General features: G+C 33.9%; 1 protein-coding gene across 1 annotated transcript; it reads right to left on the reverse strand.

Moving 5' to 3' along the window:
- Window positions 1-4,239: 4,239 nt before the first annotated feature.
- Window positions 4,240-7,451, reverse strand: LOC134261876 (uncharacterized). The gene is made up of 2 exons (XM_062744271.1): window positions 7,386-7,451; window positions 4,240-5,274 (listed from the first exon to the last, which is right to left on the reverse strand). Exons 1-2 carry the CDS (start codon window positions 7,449-7,451, stop codon window positions 4,369-4,371), a joined length of 972 nt encoding a protein of 323 aa, XP_062600255.1. The 3' UTR covers window positions 4,240-4,368.
- Between the last annotated feature and the right edge of the window lie 7,699 nt (window positions 7,452-15,150).

Below are 15,150 nucleotides of genomic sequence, written 5' to 3' on the forward strand. Positions count from 1 at the left end.
GTATCATCTTAAACCTCTCAGGATTTTGAACACTTTTTGTTCAACAACTATTCAGAGATTCTCTTTCGTTTTCGAGTTATTTGAAAAAGAAATATTTAGGGGCCAACCCTTCAACTAATTAATGGGGACATTTAGCGAAAAATGAAAGGTTGCATATTATTCAGAACATTATTTTGAACATCTTTTGTTCAATACTACTTATCAAAATATTTCCCAATTTTGAGATATAAAGCGTCAAAGATTGAGCATTTTGGCCCCTTGTGGCCCCTTATTATGCACCATGCGACATTCAAATCATAATACATAGTTGTAGATTGTTGAGATAAACATTCTTGCTTCAGTAATGTATAACAAAATATTGACTGCTAAAGAGTTATCGATTAAAGACTTTTGGCCCCTAATTTGAGTTCCAAGTCCCTTTTTCTTGATCTGATTTTAAAGCTCTTTGGATTTTGAACACTTTTTGTTCAACAACTATTCAGAGATTCTTTTTCGTTTTCAAGTTATTTACAAAAGAAATATTTAGGGGCCAACCCTTCAACTCCTTAAAGGGGACGTATAGCGAAAAACTAAAGGTTGTATATTGTTCAGAACATTATTTTGAACATCTTTTGTTCAATACTACTTATCAAAATATTTCCCAATTTTGAGATATAAAGCGTCAAAGATTGAGCATTTTGGCCCCTTGTGGCCCCTTATTATGCACCACACGACATTCAAATCATAAAATATAGTTGTAGATTGTTGAGATAAACATTCTTGCTTCAGTAATGTATAACAAAATATTGACTGCTAAAGAGTTATCGATTAAAGACTTTTGGCCCCTTTTGGCCCCTAATTTGAGTTCCCAGTCCCTTTTTCTTGATCTGATTTTAAAGCTCTTTGGATTTTGAACACTTTTTGTTCAACAACTATTCAGAGATTCTTTTTCGTTTTCAAGTTATTTACAAAAGAAATATTTAGGGGCCAACCCTTCAACTCCTTAAAGGGGACGTATAGCGAAAAACTAAAGGTTGTATATTGTTCAGAACATTATTTTGAACATCTTTTGTTCAATATTACTTATCAAAGTATTTTCCACTTTTAAGATATAAAGCTTCAAAGATTTGGCATTCTGGCCCCTTATGGCCCCTTATTATGCACCATACGACATTCAAATCATAATATATAGTTGTAGATTGTTGAGATAAACATTCTTGCTTTAGTAATGTATAACAAAATATTGACTGCTAAAGAGTTATCGATTAAAGAATTTTAGCCCCTCTCGGCCCTTAATTTGAGTGCCAAGCCCCTTTTTTTTTGATCTCATCTTGAAGCTCTCAGGATTTTGAACCCTTTTTGTTCAACAACTATTCAGAGATTCTCTTCCGTTTTCGAGTTATTTGCAAAAGAAATATTTAGGGGCCAACCCTTCAACTCCTTAAAGGGGACGTATAGCGAAAAACTAAAGGTTGCATATTGTTCAGAACATTATTTTGAACATCTTTTGTTCAATATTACTTATCAAAATATTTCCCTCTTTTGAGATATAAAGCGTCAAAGATTTAGCATTCTGGCCCCTTATGGCCCCTTATTATGCACCATACGACACTCAAATTGTAATATATAGTTGTAGATTGTTGAGATAAACATTTTTGCTTCAGTAATTAATAACAAAATATTGACTGTTAAAGAGTTATCGAACAAATACTTTTGGCCCCTCTCGGCCCCTAATGTGATGAGTCAGCACATTTTTCTTGATATCATATTAAAGATCTTCTCATTTTGCACAAATATTGCTCAGTATGTTATAACAGAATAATTATATTTTAAAAGATATCATGCAAAATGTCTCAAAAATTCAGTCATGATACGTGTCCTAGATTTTGACCCCTACCGAGCTTCCATACTAGGCATTTCCGGAAAATTTGAAAACCATTGTGCATCTTGACAACATGTCCTTTATCTTTGGTAAAAATTTCAGTGTTCTAGCGTTAGCCGTTCTTGAGTTCTGGTGATGACAAGGAGGTCCTCTAAATTTTGATTAAAGGGCAATAACTTCCGACCGGAAGTGATTTTCGAAAAAATGAGAAAAATGGATCAGGTTTAGTTGACGACACACCTTTCCTGAAAATTTCAAGTTAATCGATCGAGCCATCTCCGAGAAATCTTCTGCACAAAAATTGTAAGAAGAAAAAGAATAATAATAATAATAATAATAATAATAAAAGTGAAAAAGAAACAATAGAATAATAGAAGGGTCTTCCGTTGGAGACGGAAGACCGTAATAACTAGAGCAAAGCTCGTTGCAAAGCAACGAGAAGGTCTTCCGTCCTGTTTGACCGGAAGTTTATGCTACTTCCCGTGTGACGGAAGTGTTGACGACGGACATTAAATTAATTTTTGTGCTCCCAGTGACAGATGTTACCAAAAAACTTTTCAAGAACGGTAAAAATACGCGTTTTTCGACTACTTCCGGTTTGGCCGGAAATGACGTCGACGGACGTATTTTGACGACTCCATTAGATTAAGCTTGACATTTTGAACAACTTTGCTTCATGGACGTATTACAAATTCTCAATACTTTTTGAGATATAAAGGAAAAACTTTCGGCCCCTTTAGACCCCTAATTTTAGGGGCCAGCCCCTTTTCCGAGATATCATTTGGAAGAACTTAAAATTCTACACTTCTTTTGTTCTATATGTTTTAACAAAATATTTCCAGGTAAAAAGATATCGTAGAAAAAGTGTTAAAAATTTTGAAATTCGCGTTAAGCCTATTTTCGGGCCATACCGAGCGCCGACGTGCAGCACTTCCGGTAAAAATAAAATACATTCCACAAATCTACAGACATAGGTCTACTAGACCTGAAAGTATCACGTGTCTATCTAAAGTCGTTTAGGAGAAATCGTGCGGACAAACTGACCCTTAAAAAATCAATTTTGTGCTGACAACTCCGGACCGGAAGTGACGTCATCAAAACAGAAAAAAACGCATAAGATTCAAGTGATGTTACATAAGTCCTGAAAGTTTCATGGAAATCCATCGAGCCGTTTTCGAGAAATCGCGTGCACAAAATCGGTAAGAAAAAAAACAATAATAATAATAAAAGTGAAAAAGAAACGTAAGAATAACTAGAGCTGAGCTCGTTGCAAAGCAACGAGTAGTTCTTCCGTCCTGTTTGACCGGAAGTAGCTATCATTTAACAAAAATGAGAAATAACGCCTAAAAATGGTTTGAATCCTCTAAGCTATGTTCAATAATGCAAAATTAAGCAATTTTTTGCTACTTCCGGTTTGACCAGAAGTGATGACGACGGACGGAAAATTAGTTTTTATGCTCCCAAAGACATATGTTACCCCAAAACTTGTTAAGAACGGCAAAAATACGTGTTTTCGACTACTTCCGGTTTGGCCGGAAGTGACTACGCTGGACGTATTTTGACGACCCCAATAGATTGCGCTTGACATTTTGAACAACTTTGCTTCTTTGACGTATTACAAATTCTCAATACATTTCGAGATATAAAGAAAAAAACTTTCGGCCCCTCTTGACCTTTAATTTTAGGGGCCAGCCCTTTTTCAAAGATATGATTTGAAAGATCTTGAAATTCTACACTTCTTTTGTTCTATATGTTTTAACAAAATATTTCCAGGTAAAAAGATATTGTAGAAAAGGTGTTGAAAATTTTGAAATTTGCGATAGGACTATTTTCGGGCCATACCGAGCGCCGACGTGCGGCACTTCCGATAAAAATGAAATACTTTCCGCAAATCTACAAACATAGATCTACCATACCTGAAAGTATCATGTGTCTACCTAAAGCCGTTTAGGAGAAATCGTGCGGACAAACTGACCCTTAAAAAACCATTAAAGTGCCGATAAATCGGAACCGGAAGTGACGTCATCAAAACCGAAAAAAACGCATAAGGTTCAAGTGATTTAACATAAGTCCTGAAAGTTTCACGGAAATCCATTGAGCCGTTTTCGAGAAATCGCGTGCACAAAATCGGTAAGAAAAAAAAAACAATAATAATAATAAAAGTGAAAAAGAAACCTAAGAATAACAAGAAGGTCTTCCGCTGAAGACGGAAGACCTTAACAAGAAGGTCTTCCGCTGGAGACAGCCTAAGGTTCGGTAGAGGGGGCTGATCGAATGGACCTGCAACTCTGCCTAACATGATTTCATTAATGACCAACTGAATAGCTGCATAATGTAACCCAGACATGTATTTGAGATTATTACAGTCAGTGGCCACTCGAGGCCCTTCATAACACAACCTAAAACCATATGTAAAACCCTGCAAAAGTTCTAAGGCTACCAAGCCAAGTGGGTAATTTGCTAATAAATCGCCTAATCTCGGTACGTTAATCGGGCTTGCTGCAATATTACTGAGGTCTAGCTGATTGGGTATAAGGTGCTCTAATAGCTGAACTTGGTGCCGCGGGTCTCCTGGGTAGCTGAGGCCGCCATGTTGCTTGCAGACCAGTTGACCTAAAATTCAAACTAGAGCCTGAGGATGTCTTATGTTTAATGTAGGGATGGTTTTGTGAACATATCATACATTCGTGCTTGTATTGACATACAAGTTTACTACATATGCCCTTGTAATTGAATTCATAACACTTTAGAAGGGGGACCTGTTGTGAGGAAGTCTGGGTGCTAGGGGGACTGTACATATACAAGAGCCATAGCTCCTGATCAACAACAGCAAATGAGAGAGATGGGTATGCCTCCTTCTTCAGTCTGAACTGGATGTCGTAATCACGCCACCCGAGAGTCTTAACTCTATTTGCCCCTAACCTAATAGTATGAATATATTTGAATAACTGAGCTCTGCTCTCGGGATGGGCTGAGGTATATATCGATGCGTAAATGAGAAAGGCATCTGTCCATACTTGTATGTCATTGATTACCTTTGCTTTAGATTTGGGGGCCAGGGTGAGGCTTTCCTCTTTCATAGAAAAATATCTGGTCTCATCGTTTGGATCGGCCCCATATGAATTTTCAACCAACAAGCCCAAATTGATATACTCGCCATTAACAATTTTAAGTTTTAATTTATTTGATACTTTATGGCCTAAATCATTGTCGTAGCTTGTCGTTAATGCAAGATAATTGTCATTTATCAAGACGGGTTCTGTACCTTGACTCTGTTCCCTTGTGGCCATGGGGGTTTCCAGTGGCTCTATGGGCATTGGGGGGTTTGTCTCACTCTGCTTGCTTAGGATGTTTGCAACAGCTTCTGACACCTGCTGCAACTGCTCATTAGATAAGCTAAAGGACGACTGTTGCTGCTCAAAGAACTCTTTAGTGTATTAGTAAAAAGGATTTGGTACATTCGGCAAAAGTTTAATTCATTCCATGCTAAAATATATCGACAATGAAGATGTAAATAACGGAATCTTTGTACTGCCGGATGTTTTCTATACATCCCGGTGAGGGCGCTGCAATCGGAGGGAGATCGTATAGTGATATCTATTGTGACGTCATAGGAGTCGGCGGTCCCTTCGTTTTAGGTCTATGTTTTTTCTTTTGAAGTGATCTAATTTTCATAATGTAAGTAAATGTAATGATAAAGTAATCTTATTTTAAATATTAGATTTCGTTCAAAGTAAAACTTAATTATAAAAAACCTCAAAAGTTTTTCGTAATGAAAGTCATTTTTAGTGTAGCGTCATACACTGAAAAGGATACGAACGACAACTCTATATACTGACGGGAGACGGTAAACCTAGTCTTTCAGACGCCCGACGGTACCAGATTTTAGCAATTTCTTTTTCACCGATGCACAGAATTTATTCAAAATTTTCAAGAACGTTTTATTTGTTTAAATGAATTCATTCATGCATTACAACTTTAGGAAGCATACGTATTTATAACTAAATCGGCAGAATCACCTGCCAAAAGCTGTAAATCTGTAAATCTAGTACTTTGTTATAAACGTTAAAACCAAAACCGGAAACTGATGTTTTCGTAAAATCGCAATTAAAAACAGCAAAATAAAGTATATATATTTTTAATAAAAGGAAAAGCTCATTTACATACCAGATAATTTGTACGCACACAAATTCTCACATATACCACTGTTTATATGTTTGTTCATTAAGTAATTGTTTTTAACTTGGTATTGTTTTTTTCTTCACAATATTAAAAAAGATTAAGTTCTGACGTACTACATGTATAATGTTCGTGAAATTGAAATACATTTATATTCATAGAGAAGTTTTATATAGCAAACCTGTTAGCTCTTAAAAGGATGCTGTGTTAAATCCACATTTTATCAATATTGATAATATGTTTTACGGTGTGACCGTTTGGGCGAGCGCAATTATGTTTCATCATAAACTTATACATGTACTGCGTATCATTCAAGAAAAAGGGAAAAAAAGAAGAAAGAAAACAATTTAAAAAAAATACTTCCTAAGCATTGGGATCGAGATTCTGAACTTCTCGAATGATACTGTGTTCAAATCCACATTTTATCAACATTGATATTATTCCTACGAAACAGAAATTTTCATAACACATGGGTTAAAGGTACCAAGGAAAAATATATTACAAATTTGAAGACTATGAGCAGTGAATTATATAAATGATCAACCGCCTCTAATATGAATATAGTGGCTGTGTCCATGTTTTGCAATGGGAAACCCAAAATATGTGTAGGATGAAAATTAAAGTAATAGAAAGGTGTACAACGGCAATATGTAATAAAGATTCTATGAAAATTTCTTTCAGTGGTGTTAGAGGAGTTTCGGATAAGAGATGGGTATACCTAAAGCGTTACAAACAGATGGACGGAAATCCCGATTAATAAATACCTTATCCCTTTTCAAGCAGGGGGTATGAAAAAAAGGACTAATGTAGGCGAGCAAAGATTATGGCCCATGCATTTTTTTTTTTGCTCTTTGATGTCTCTGAATGCCTTTCTCAAAATAGTTGCAACTTAAAAGAGTCTGAAACAGTTGTCTGTTTTTGAAATGATAATTTTGTTCATTCACTTAACCTCCAGATAAAAGATGATATTTTACACCATGTTCAACTCCCATGAGTGCTTTCGGTACTTTGATTTTAAAAAGTAGGTCAAACTCAAAGGTCAAATGGTCAAATTCTTGTTATGATATGAATCTTATCACTAGGATCAAATATGTAAAGTATGAAAGCGCTACCTAAATCTCTTAAAAAATTATGGTCAAGGTTTCTTTTTTTTAAAAGTAGGTCACACTCTAAAGTAAAAGGGTCAAAATGCTTGGTATCCAATTGAAAGGTCTTATCACAAGGATTACATACAAGAAACCTTTATTGTTTAAAAGTTATCGCAAACGTTGATTTTTTTTTCATTAGCACAGAAATTTCTTAGGTCAAAAGGTCAAAATTATTGGTATTCAATGAAAAGTGTTACCACAAAGAATACTTGAAAGTGAGCTTTTCTGATCAGCTGTTGTACCTCGTCGGTCTGTCCATCCATCGTACGTCCGTCCGTCTGTAAACTTTTCACGTTTTCATTTTCTTCTCAAGAACGACAGGGCCAAACCTTGTACAAAGCATCCTTAGAGGGAGCGGAAGTTTAAATTGATAAATTTAAAGGCCAAGTCCCCGAACGTTTACTAAAAAAACAAAGATAGGGTTGGGTCATTATAAATCCTCTTATCAAGAACCACTAGGTCACGTAAGCTTAAATTTTTTTTGAAGCATTCCAAAATAGTGTAAATTCTGAATTGTTTATATCATGACCCCTGGGTGTAGGGAAAGGCCACAATAGGGGATCCGATTATAAATTGTTAAACATGTACATATGTATATAGGCAAAGTCTTTTAAAAATCTTCATCTCAAGAAGTACTGGACCACATCAGCTACAACTATGTGGTAGCTTCCTTGGGCCACAATAGGGAATCCAATTTTACATTGTTATACATATGTATATAGGCAAAGTTTTAAAAATATTCTTCTCAAGAAGCATTCCATGGACCACAACAGCTGCAACTATGTGGAACATCCTGGGGTCGTGTATATTTTAAATAACTCTAAACATGACCCCAGGGATATGACACGACCACATAAGGGAAACAAATGTTTTACATCGAAATGTATAAGGGAAAACTTAATAATCTTTTACAAAACACTGGGCGACAAAAGCTGCAATTTATGTGGATGCATTCTGGGGTAGTGATAATTCTTCATTCTCCATATTATTACTCGTTTGGGGGTCAAACTCCAAAGATAAGGTCAAAAGGTAAAAATTGTTGGTATCCCAAGGAATACCTTGTAATAAAGAAAACATATGTGAAATAAACCAGCCCTAGTGCTAAATGTTCAAAATGTTTGCAAAGGTTATATATTTTAAAAAATGGGTCAAACTCTGAGTCTGAGGTCAAGTTCAAGAGGTCAAAAAGTATGTATCAATAGAAAGGTTCTCCTAAAACAGAATTGATATAGTAAACTTTACAAAGGAAGAAACCTGCTTTGTCAGAAGGGACCAGTAGGTAATGGTCTTATTTATAACTTCTGGATTATTGAACCCGGAAGGATGGATAGTTTTCATATTGACCGTCAGTCTTTAGATACATGATTTTAATAGATATCTGATATATTTAATCTATTCTGACAAAGTGTCTTCTTTTTCATATCTGGCCCATCGTCTGGCGTAATCTCCAATAGAATCAATAATATTTATAAAATTCCGACGCCATTTGAATCATCAGGATCCCCTTTAATTTGGACCTTTAAAAATTAATGATCGTTCAATATTTTCAATTTAGATTTGTAGCTGAACAACAAATACATGTCGCTGAAAAAACAGCAAAAATACATACTTTGTGATAGGTAATGATCTGCTAGTAATATCAGGGCTTGTAAGACTATATTATTGTGTATTAAAGAATTATGTGAACTGTGGAACGATTTGAATCAAACGGATTTACATCTACAAAATAAATTTAGGCATGATGTGTTAAAAGATGTACAGAATATTTCTATTAAATCAGGTGTCAAATCCCACCAGAGCAAAAAAATTTGACGCCTTTTGGCAATAAAAGTAAATGCATTCTTACATCTCATTATGCTCCCGAATCAATAGATTCGGGGCGTATTTTGTCTTTGTATTGTCTGTCTGTTTGTCCGTATATTGTCAACTTTAACCTTTGCCATAACTTTTGAGCCTTGCAAGATAGATACTTCATAATTAGTATGCATAATTCCCTAATAAAGCTCGTTCTAATAACACCAAGGTAATTGACCTTGTGACCTTGACTATGACCTATGTGCTAAAAATAGCTTTTTCAAACTTTTTCCAAAACGTTTGAACCATACGAGATAGAGATTTCCTATTTTGTATGCATCCTCAACTAATTAAGTTCTTTTAAATGACATCAAGGTTAATGAACTTGTGATCTTGACTGTAACGTTTATGCAAAAATAGCTTTTTAGAACTTTGGTTCCGCTGGGCGCATAGTGTTTTACAAAATTAAAGCATCTTGTTTTTGGAATGTGTATATGCTATACACTTTATGTTAATATTCAATTTTTATTTTTTTCATTATTTATTCCAGTCATTGTTTTGAAATTGAAAGCTTATACATGTAGAAGTGTCCATTTAAAAGAAAAAAAACTAATATAGGAAATATTTCTACATTTATACAGTTAACTTAATATTGAATTGATATCAGCCGACTCTTGTATTTTTAGCTTACCTGAGCCAAAGGCTCAAGTGAGCTTTTCTGATCAAAATTTGTCCGTCGTCTGTCGTTGGCGTTGTCCTTGGCGTAAACTTTTAACTTTTTTATTTTCTTCTCACAAACCACTGGGCCAATTTCAACAAAACTTGCCACAAAGTATGGGATTCAATTTTCGTCTCAAATGAAGGGCCAAACTCTCTTACAAGGGGAGATTATTATGAATAAATGAAAAATTAATGGCATCTTTTAAAAATCTTCTTCTCCAGAACCACTGTGCCAGGAAAGATGAAACTATTAGAAAAGCATCCTAAGATAGGGTAGATTCAAGTTTATTCAAATCATGACCCCCGGGGGTTCTTGAAGGGCAGGGAAACTATGACTGATCAACGTGTTACATGAAATAGTATTTTCATTTTTGATTTTCGGTTTTTGAATTTAATAAAAAGTGTTGCCATTATTACTAAAAAATAGAAATATCTGTGAAATTCCTTTAAAACGCTACCTCTTCTACAGTTTTGGTCTGATGGCAATGGCTTCCTTTCTCATCCTTTGTTATTAGTACAAACCAGTAGAGCTACATTCTCGACAGAGACTTCTGGTTAGTTTTCATTTCCCACTTTTTTTTGCTTTCATTTCCGACATTTTTCTTATACATACGTAGTACCTATAGTAACAGATTTGACAACTTCACCTATGAAAAATTTAAAGGAATAAATAATAAATAAATCAGTGAAATTCAATTTTGTAAATCTATCGGTGTCTTGGACATAAGCATGGTGCTGTTACTGACATTTCATTTAGTGCATATAAAATGTTGTGAAAAAAGTTTTATGCTCATTGAACTCTTAACTTAGACTTAGTGTACGATGGCCGTTAAAAATTACGCGGACTGTGCTACATGTATTATTTACTCTTACAGACGTCATATAGTTATGAAATTTCACAGAAATATGTATCTTAAAGATTTCAATAAATTTCGGGCAAAATTTTTGTATTAAAAAAAAATTCTACGGAAATTATCGGTATGTTGATATCGCTGATGGAGAGGTACGGAGCACGACAAAAAATTGAAGCAAAAGCATGCGGAATCCATATGGAATCTCATTGATTTTCTATAATTCGTGATATTTTTCGACAATTTTCTCAAATGTATGTTTATATTGTTCTAATATTATGTATTTAGATTTCTGACATGATATTTGAAGTACTAACAGAAATATAGTAATTTTTCCCGATGCGATACCCGTGAAAACGACTGTGAAAATGACGTCTCCTGAATTGAAAGCGCACCACACATTTGTTAAATTATGTGTAATGCTCGAGATATCCCCAACATACCCTAGTAGATCCAAACTATGCATAATAAAATGTGTAGTACATGTAAACTTTGGTATTCATGACAATCGTCAACAAATAGTTAAATGAAATTTTAGACCGTATTACCTCTGTAAAAAGGCTATACGGGAGGTCGGGAAGAGGATTATCGACGAAAACTTTATCCGGACTGTAAAGAATGTGATTGAGAGTCATCAATATCACACTGTATCTCATAAATACCTGCAGTTTTTGGTTTTAAAACAAAAAAAGAATATTCTTTCTTTGTTTAACAGATTTTAAGCTAGACGGGAAATGGTGTTTGGATGTTGAGTAGAAAAGGTAACTCAAACTGTACAGGTACTCTTCGGAAAATGTTGAGAAAATGAAAGTTCAATCACATATTTTTTTATAATGCCTGTGACGTCGAAGATTTTGCTGCTCAGTGACTCAATGATATGTCCTGATAAATCACTCAAAATTGATACCAATTTACAACATTTTGATAGGAAATTTTGAAAACCATATAAGTAAAGATTCTTTTATATCATCTGTGACATTTTGCCCGAATATGTCGTCAAATATTTTTTTCTGTGCAACAAGTCCGCGTAATTTTTGAACGGCTCTCGTATATGTATATTTTTAAAATCTTTTTTATTAATATTTTATATAAATACATTTAAAATCCCATTTTACTTAGAAAACATGGAATTGCCGCACAGGTAAATTCCGGAAAAGAAAACAAAATAATGTCGGAAATGAAATAAAAAAAAATGTCTAAAATGAAATAAAAAAATGCCGGAAATGAAATTTTATCCCTTTACTCCAGGCTATAAGTTCCCTAGTCAGCTGTGTGCGTTGAAGTGAGACGTGATCTCTTACATGTAGCTTTTAGATTTCATAGTTCTGCTGCGTTAAATAAACAAAGGTACTGACACGATAGTATTTCTTATGATCTTTTTTTTTTTGTATTGTAATTTTTAGTTTGTCTGACGAATGAAATCTCCGTAAGATTTAATTGTTGAACAAATAAAATATGGTTCATCAATTGATCATGAATTGCTTTTTAAGAAAACTCAATACTCAATAGTTGTCTATGATATGGTATATAAATATTTTTGCACTTTTAAGTATAATTGCCCATACTTGACTGTGTGGAAGTAAAAAGATAAATTTATATAGGGTGTCCTCTGGATTTAAAGCTTATCCCTTACACTTGAAACATGGCTACTAGTATTATCTTAAATTTAAATTCATTTTTTTAGCTAAGAAACATATCAAGAGATCAATTAAAGATGTCCGAAAAACATTGAGTTTCTTTGACTTTGGAGGACAGTGTGCGTACTACGCCTGTCACCAGATTTACCTGACCAGGAGAGCTTTCTATGTTGTGGTGGTGGACGCCTCTAAACATCTTGAGCAGACTGTAGATCCGGAGGTTTGTGATCAGAAAGATACAGTCTTTGCAAATTGGACATACAAAGGTATTTTGAATATACATGTACAAGTAAAAATGAAGTATTCAAACGATTTTTACGGTCACTCAGGTGACATATTGCTATCTGTTTTCATGTGTCGGCAGGCTTCGTATGTCCTTTGTTGGTCGAAGATAATTGAACATTTCTAACTTTTTTCTTAATTAACAGACAAAAAATTCAACCAATTTTGGCATTCATGTAGCATCTACCAGTGAAAGAATGTTTTATATCACCCCCCCTCCTTTGTCCACAGTTGTGGGAACAAAACTATCAAAATTATTGATTTTTTAGATTTTTTACTCGTGCACCTCAAACAACCAAGCTATTGGAATGATTGTGATAAGCGATTTACACTCTAACAGTGTCTAGTAACATAAGTACATTACCGGTGATTAATAATTCAATCCTTTTCTTTTTAAGGACAGATGATACAAACAAATGTTTTCTTTGAAAAAGATTTTAAATCATGTCACAAGTTTAAAAATGTGGATGGTTCTTAGAATTTTTTTCTGCTAAGAACTAGAATATGAAAAAGACTAGGGAAATATTAGTAATATTTCAATGAAAAAACGAATATAAAGAAATCACATTCAGTAAAGGTTTACAGGTGAAAATAAATTGCAGAATATGTTATCCTGGCGTTAAAAGTGTAATATAAACCTTAGAAAAATATACCAAGCCAGGTGAATTTTAAGAGGAAGATCGAAATAAAAAAAAAACTGGCAATATCACATTGGCTGATTTTAACCATTTAGCTTTTCCTAATTATATTCACCTGGCTCTGTATATTTTTCTTAAGTTTAATTTACACTTTTAGCGCCATAAAAACATATTCTATAATTTATTTTCACCTGTAAACCTTTACTGGATGTGATTTGTCTATATTTGTGTTTTCATTGAAATATTACTAATATTTACCAAGTCTTTTTTCATATTCCAGTTCTTCGGAGAAAAAAATCTAAGAACAATCCACTTTTCCAAACTTTTGACATGATATTTTATCTTTTTCAAAGAAAAAAATTGTTTGTATCATCTCTCCTTAAATTCAATAAAGATTATACACCAATTCTTTAAAAGAAACATATAAATTTCCTTTAAAATTCTTCCATTTTTTAATTTTTTCCAATTTAGATCAAATTAAAAGTTTGATATATTGATTTCGAGTATAAACTAGAACAAAACATAATTTATTACAGCTGATTTGTTGCAATGTCCTTTTTTTCCAAGAACCTCAAGTACAAAATGCAATTACACCAAGGAAAATACGCAATTATTGATAGTTTGACCCTTTTTACCATACAGTTAAACTCGGTTATATGGAAGTCGTGGGACCTACGAAATTACTTTGCTATATCCGTTATTCGTTATATCCGTATAAGGCATTCATTAAATTTATATAGTAGGGGATCCAAGATAACTTCCCTATATTCATGAATTTGGAATATCCGTGTTGGTATTAAACGAATTTTACTGTATTTTTACTGATTTAAAGTATACTGCAGGAATTACCTGAAAATGAATCTTTTAATATGGACACCTGCTGAACCCTAGGTAAAATCTACCTATGACGTCATTCTTTTGTTTGAGCACTCCATTACTTTTAAGGAATGGAGAGTTGCAAATTACATTGAAAACGGAATTTGTTATGGTCTTATTCTCCTTTCCGTGCCTCTACCAAGGAAAGAACTTAGAAAATTTTAGAGAAGAAAATTAGAAAATTGTAAAGATTAGTTTCACATTAAGAACATTTAAGCACCCATGATGAGAATATAACCCGGTACCGTCACCATAGCAGTCCGATGCTCATTTCACTGAGCTAGCGAAGCTGTTGAGAGTACATTGTTTTAGATTAACATCAGTACACTTTTTAAAGTTTTCTTTCTGTATAAAGAATACTACTGATATGTATAAAGTATTTACAATGTATCATATAAATATTCTTTATTAGGTATTAACAAACAATAAAAACAAGCAGTCAGAAATGCGGATTTTACGCGGGTTAATATACTCGTTGCACTCGATTCCTTAAAAGTAATGGGTCGAGGCCCCTTCGGCTCCATTACTTTTAAGGAATGGACCGCCACTCGTTCATAAACCCTTACCAAATGAAACACGGAAGTAAATGTTCTATTTTTAAAAGTTGCTTAGACACAATTTTGAATTGATAATTTTACGGGATACTATCATGACTTATAAAAAGAAATCTCTTTTTATCGGGCAGTTACATGTATTGAAACTGTGAATATAGACCCGAGTAGAAAAGTGAGAAAGCGAAAGTAACTCACCAGTATTGCCAGTCCTTGCTCAGTGATGTGTGCAGAGTTTAACAGATTTAGCACACTCAGAGCAAACATTTACGATAATAGAGTTCGTGTCGTGTTCACAAATCAGCTTACCTTTTTAAGGTTGTGTTTAATTGTTAAACTCAGTACACATCATTGAGTATAGAACAAAAAAAAATGAGCGTGTTGGTTTTGCTCTCTCACACTCCTTTTTTTGGATTATTGTGTAATACTTTTCATTATTACGCAACAAAGTAACTACTTTTTACGAGGATTAAGAATAAATTTTACTCTGTGAAAATGCGGAGATTTGTCAATAAAATACAACTTCCATATAAAATAAGTGTTTTATGATATTTCGATGTGAAAGTCCTTTAAACGTATGTTTTATATAAAACCGATAATATGAAAATTTACC

This window comes from Saccostrea cucullata, unplaced genomic scaffold, assembly GCF_032062105.1.
Source record: "Saccostrea cucullata isolate Sc308-1 unplaced genomic scaffold, CSIRO_AGI_Scuc_v1 ctg1029, whole genome shotgun sequence".
NCBI classification, from domain to species: domain Eukaryota; kingdom Metazoa; phylum Mollusca; class Bivalvia; order Ostreida; family Ostreidae; genus Saccostrea; species Saccostrea cuccullata.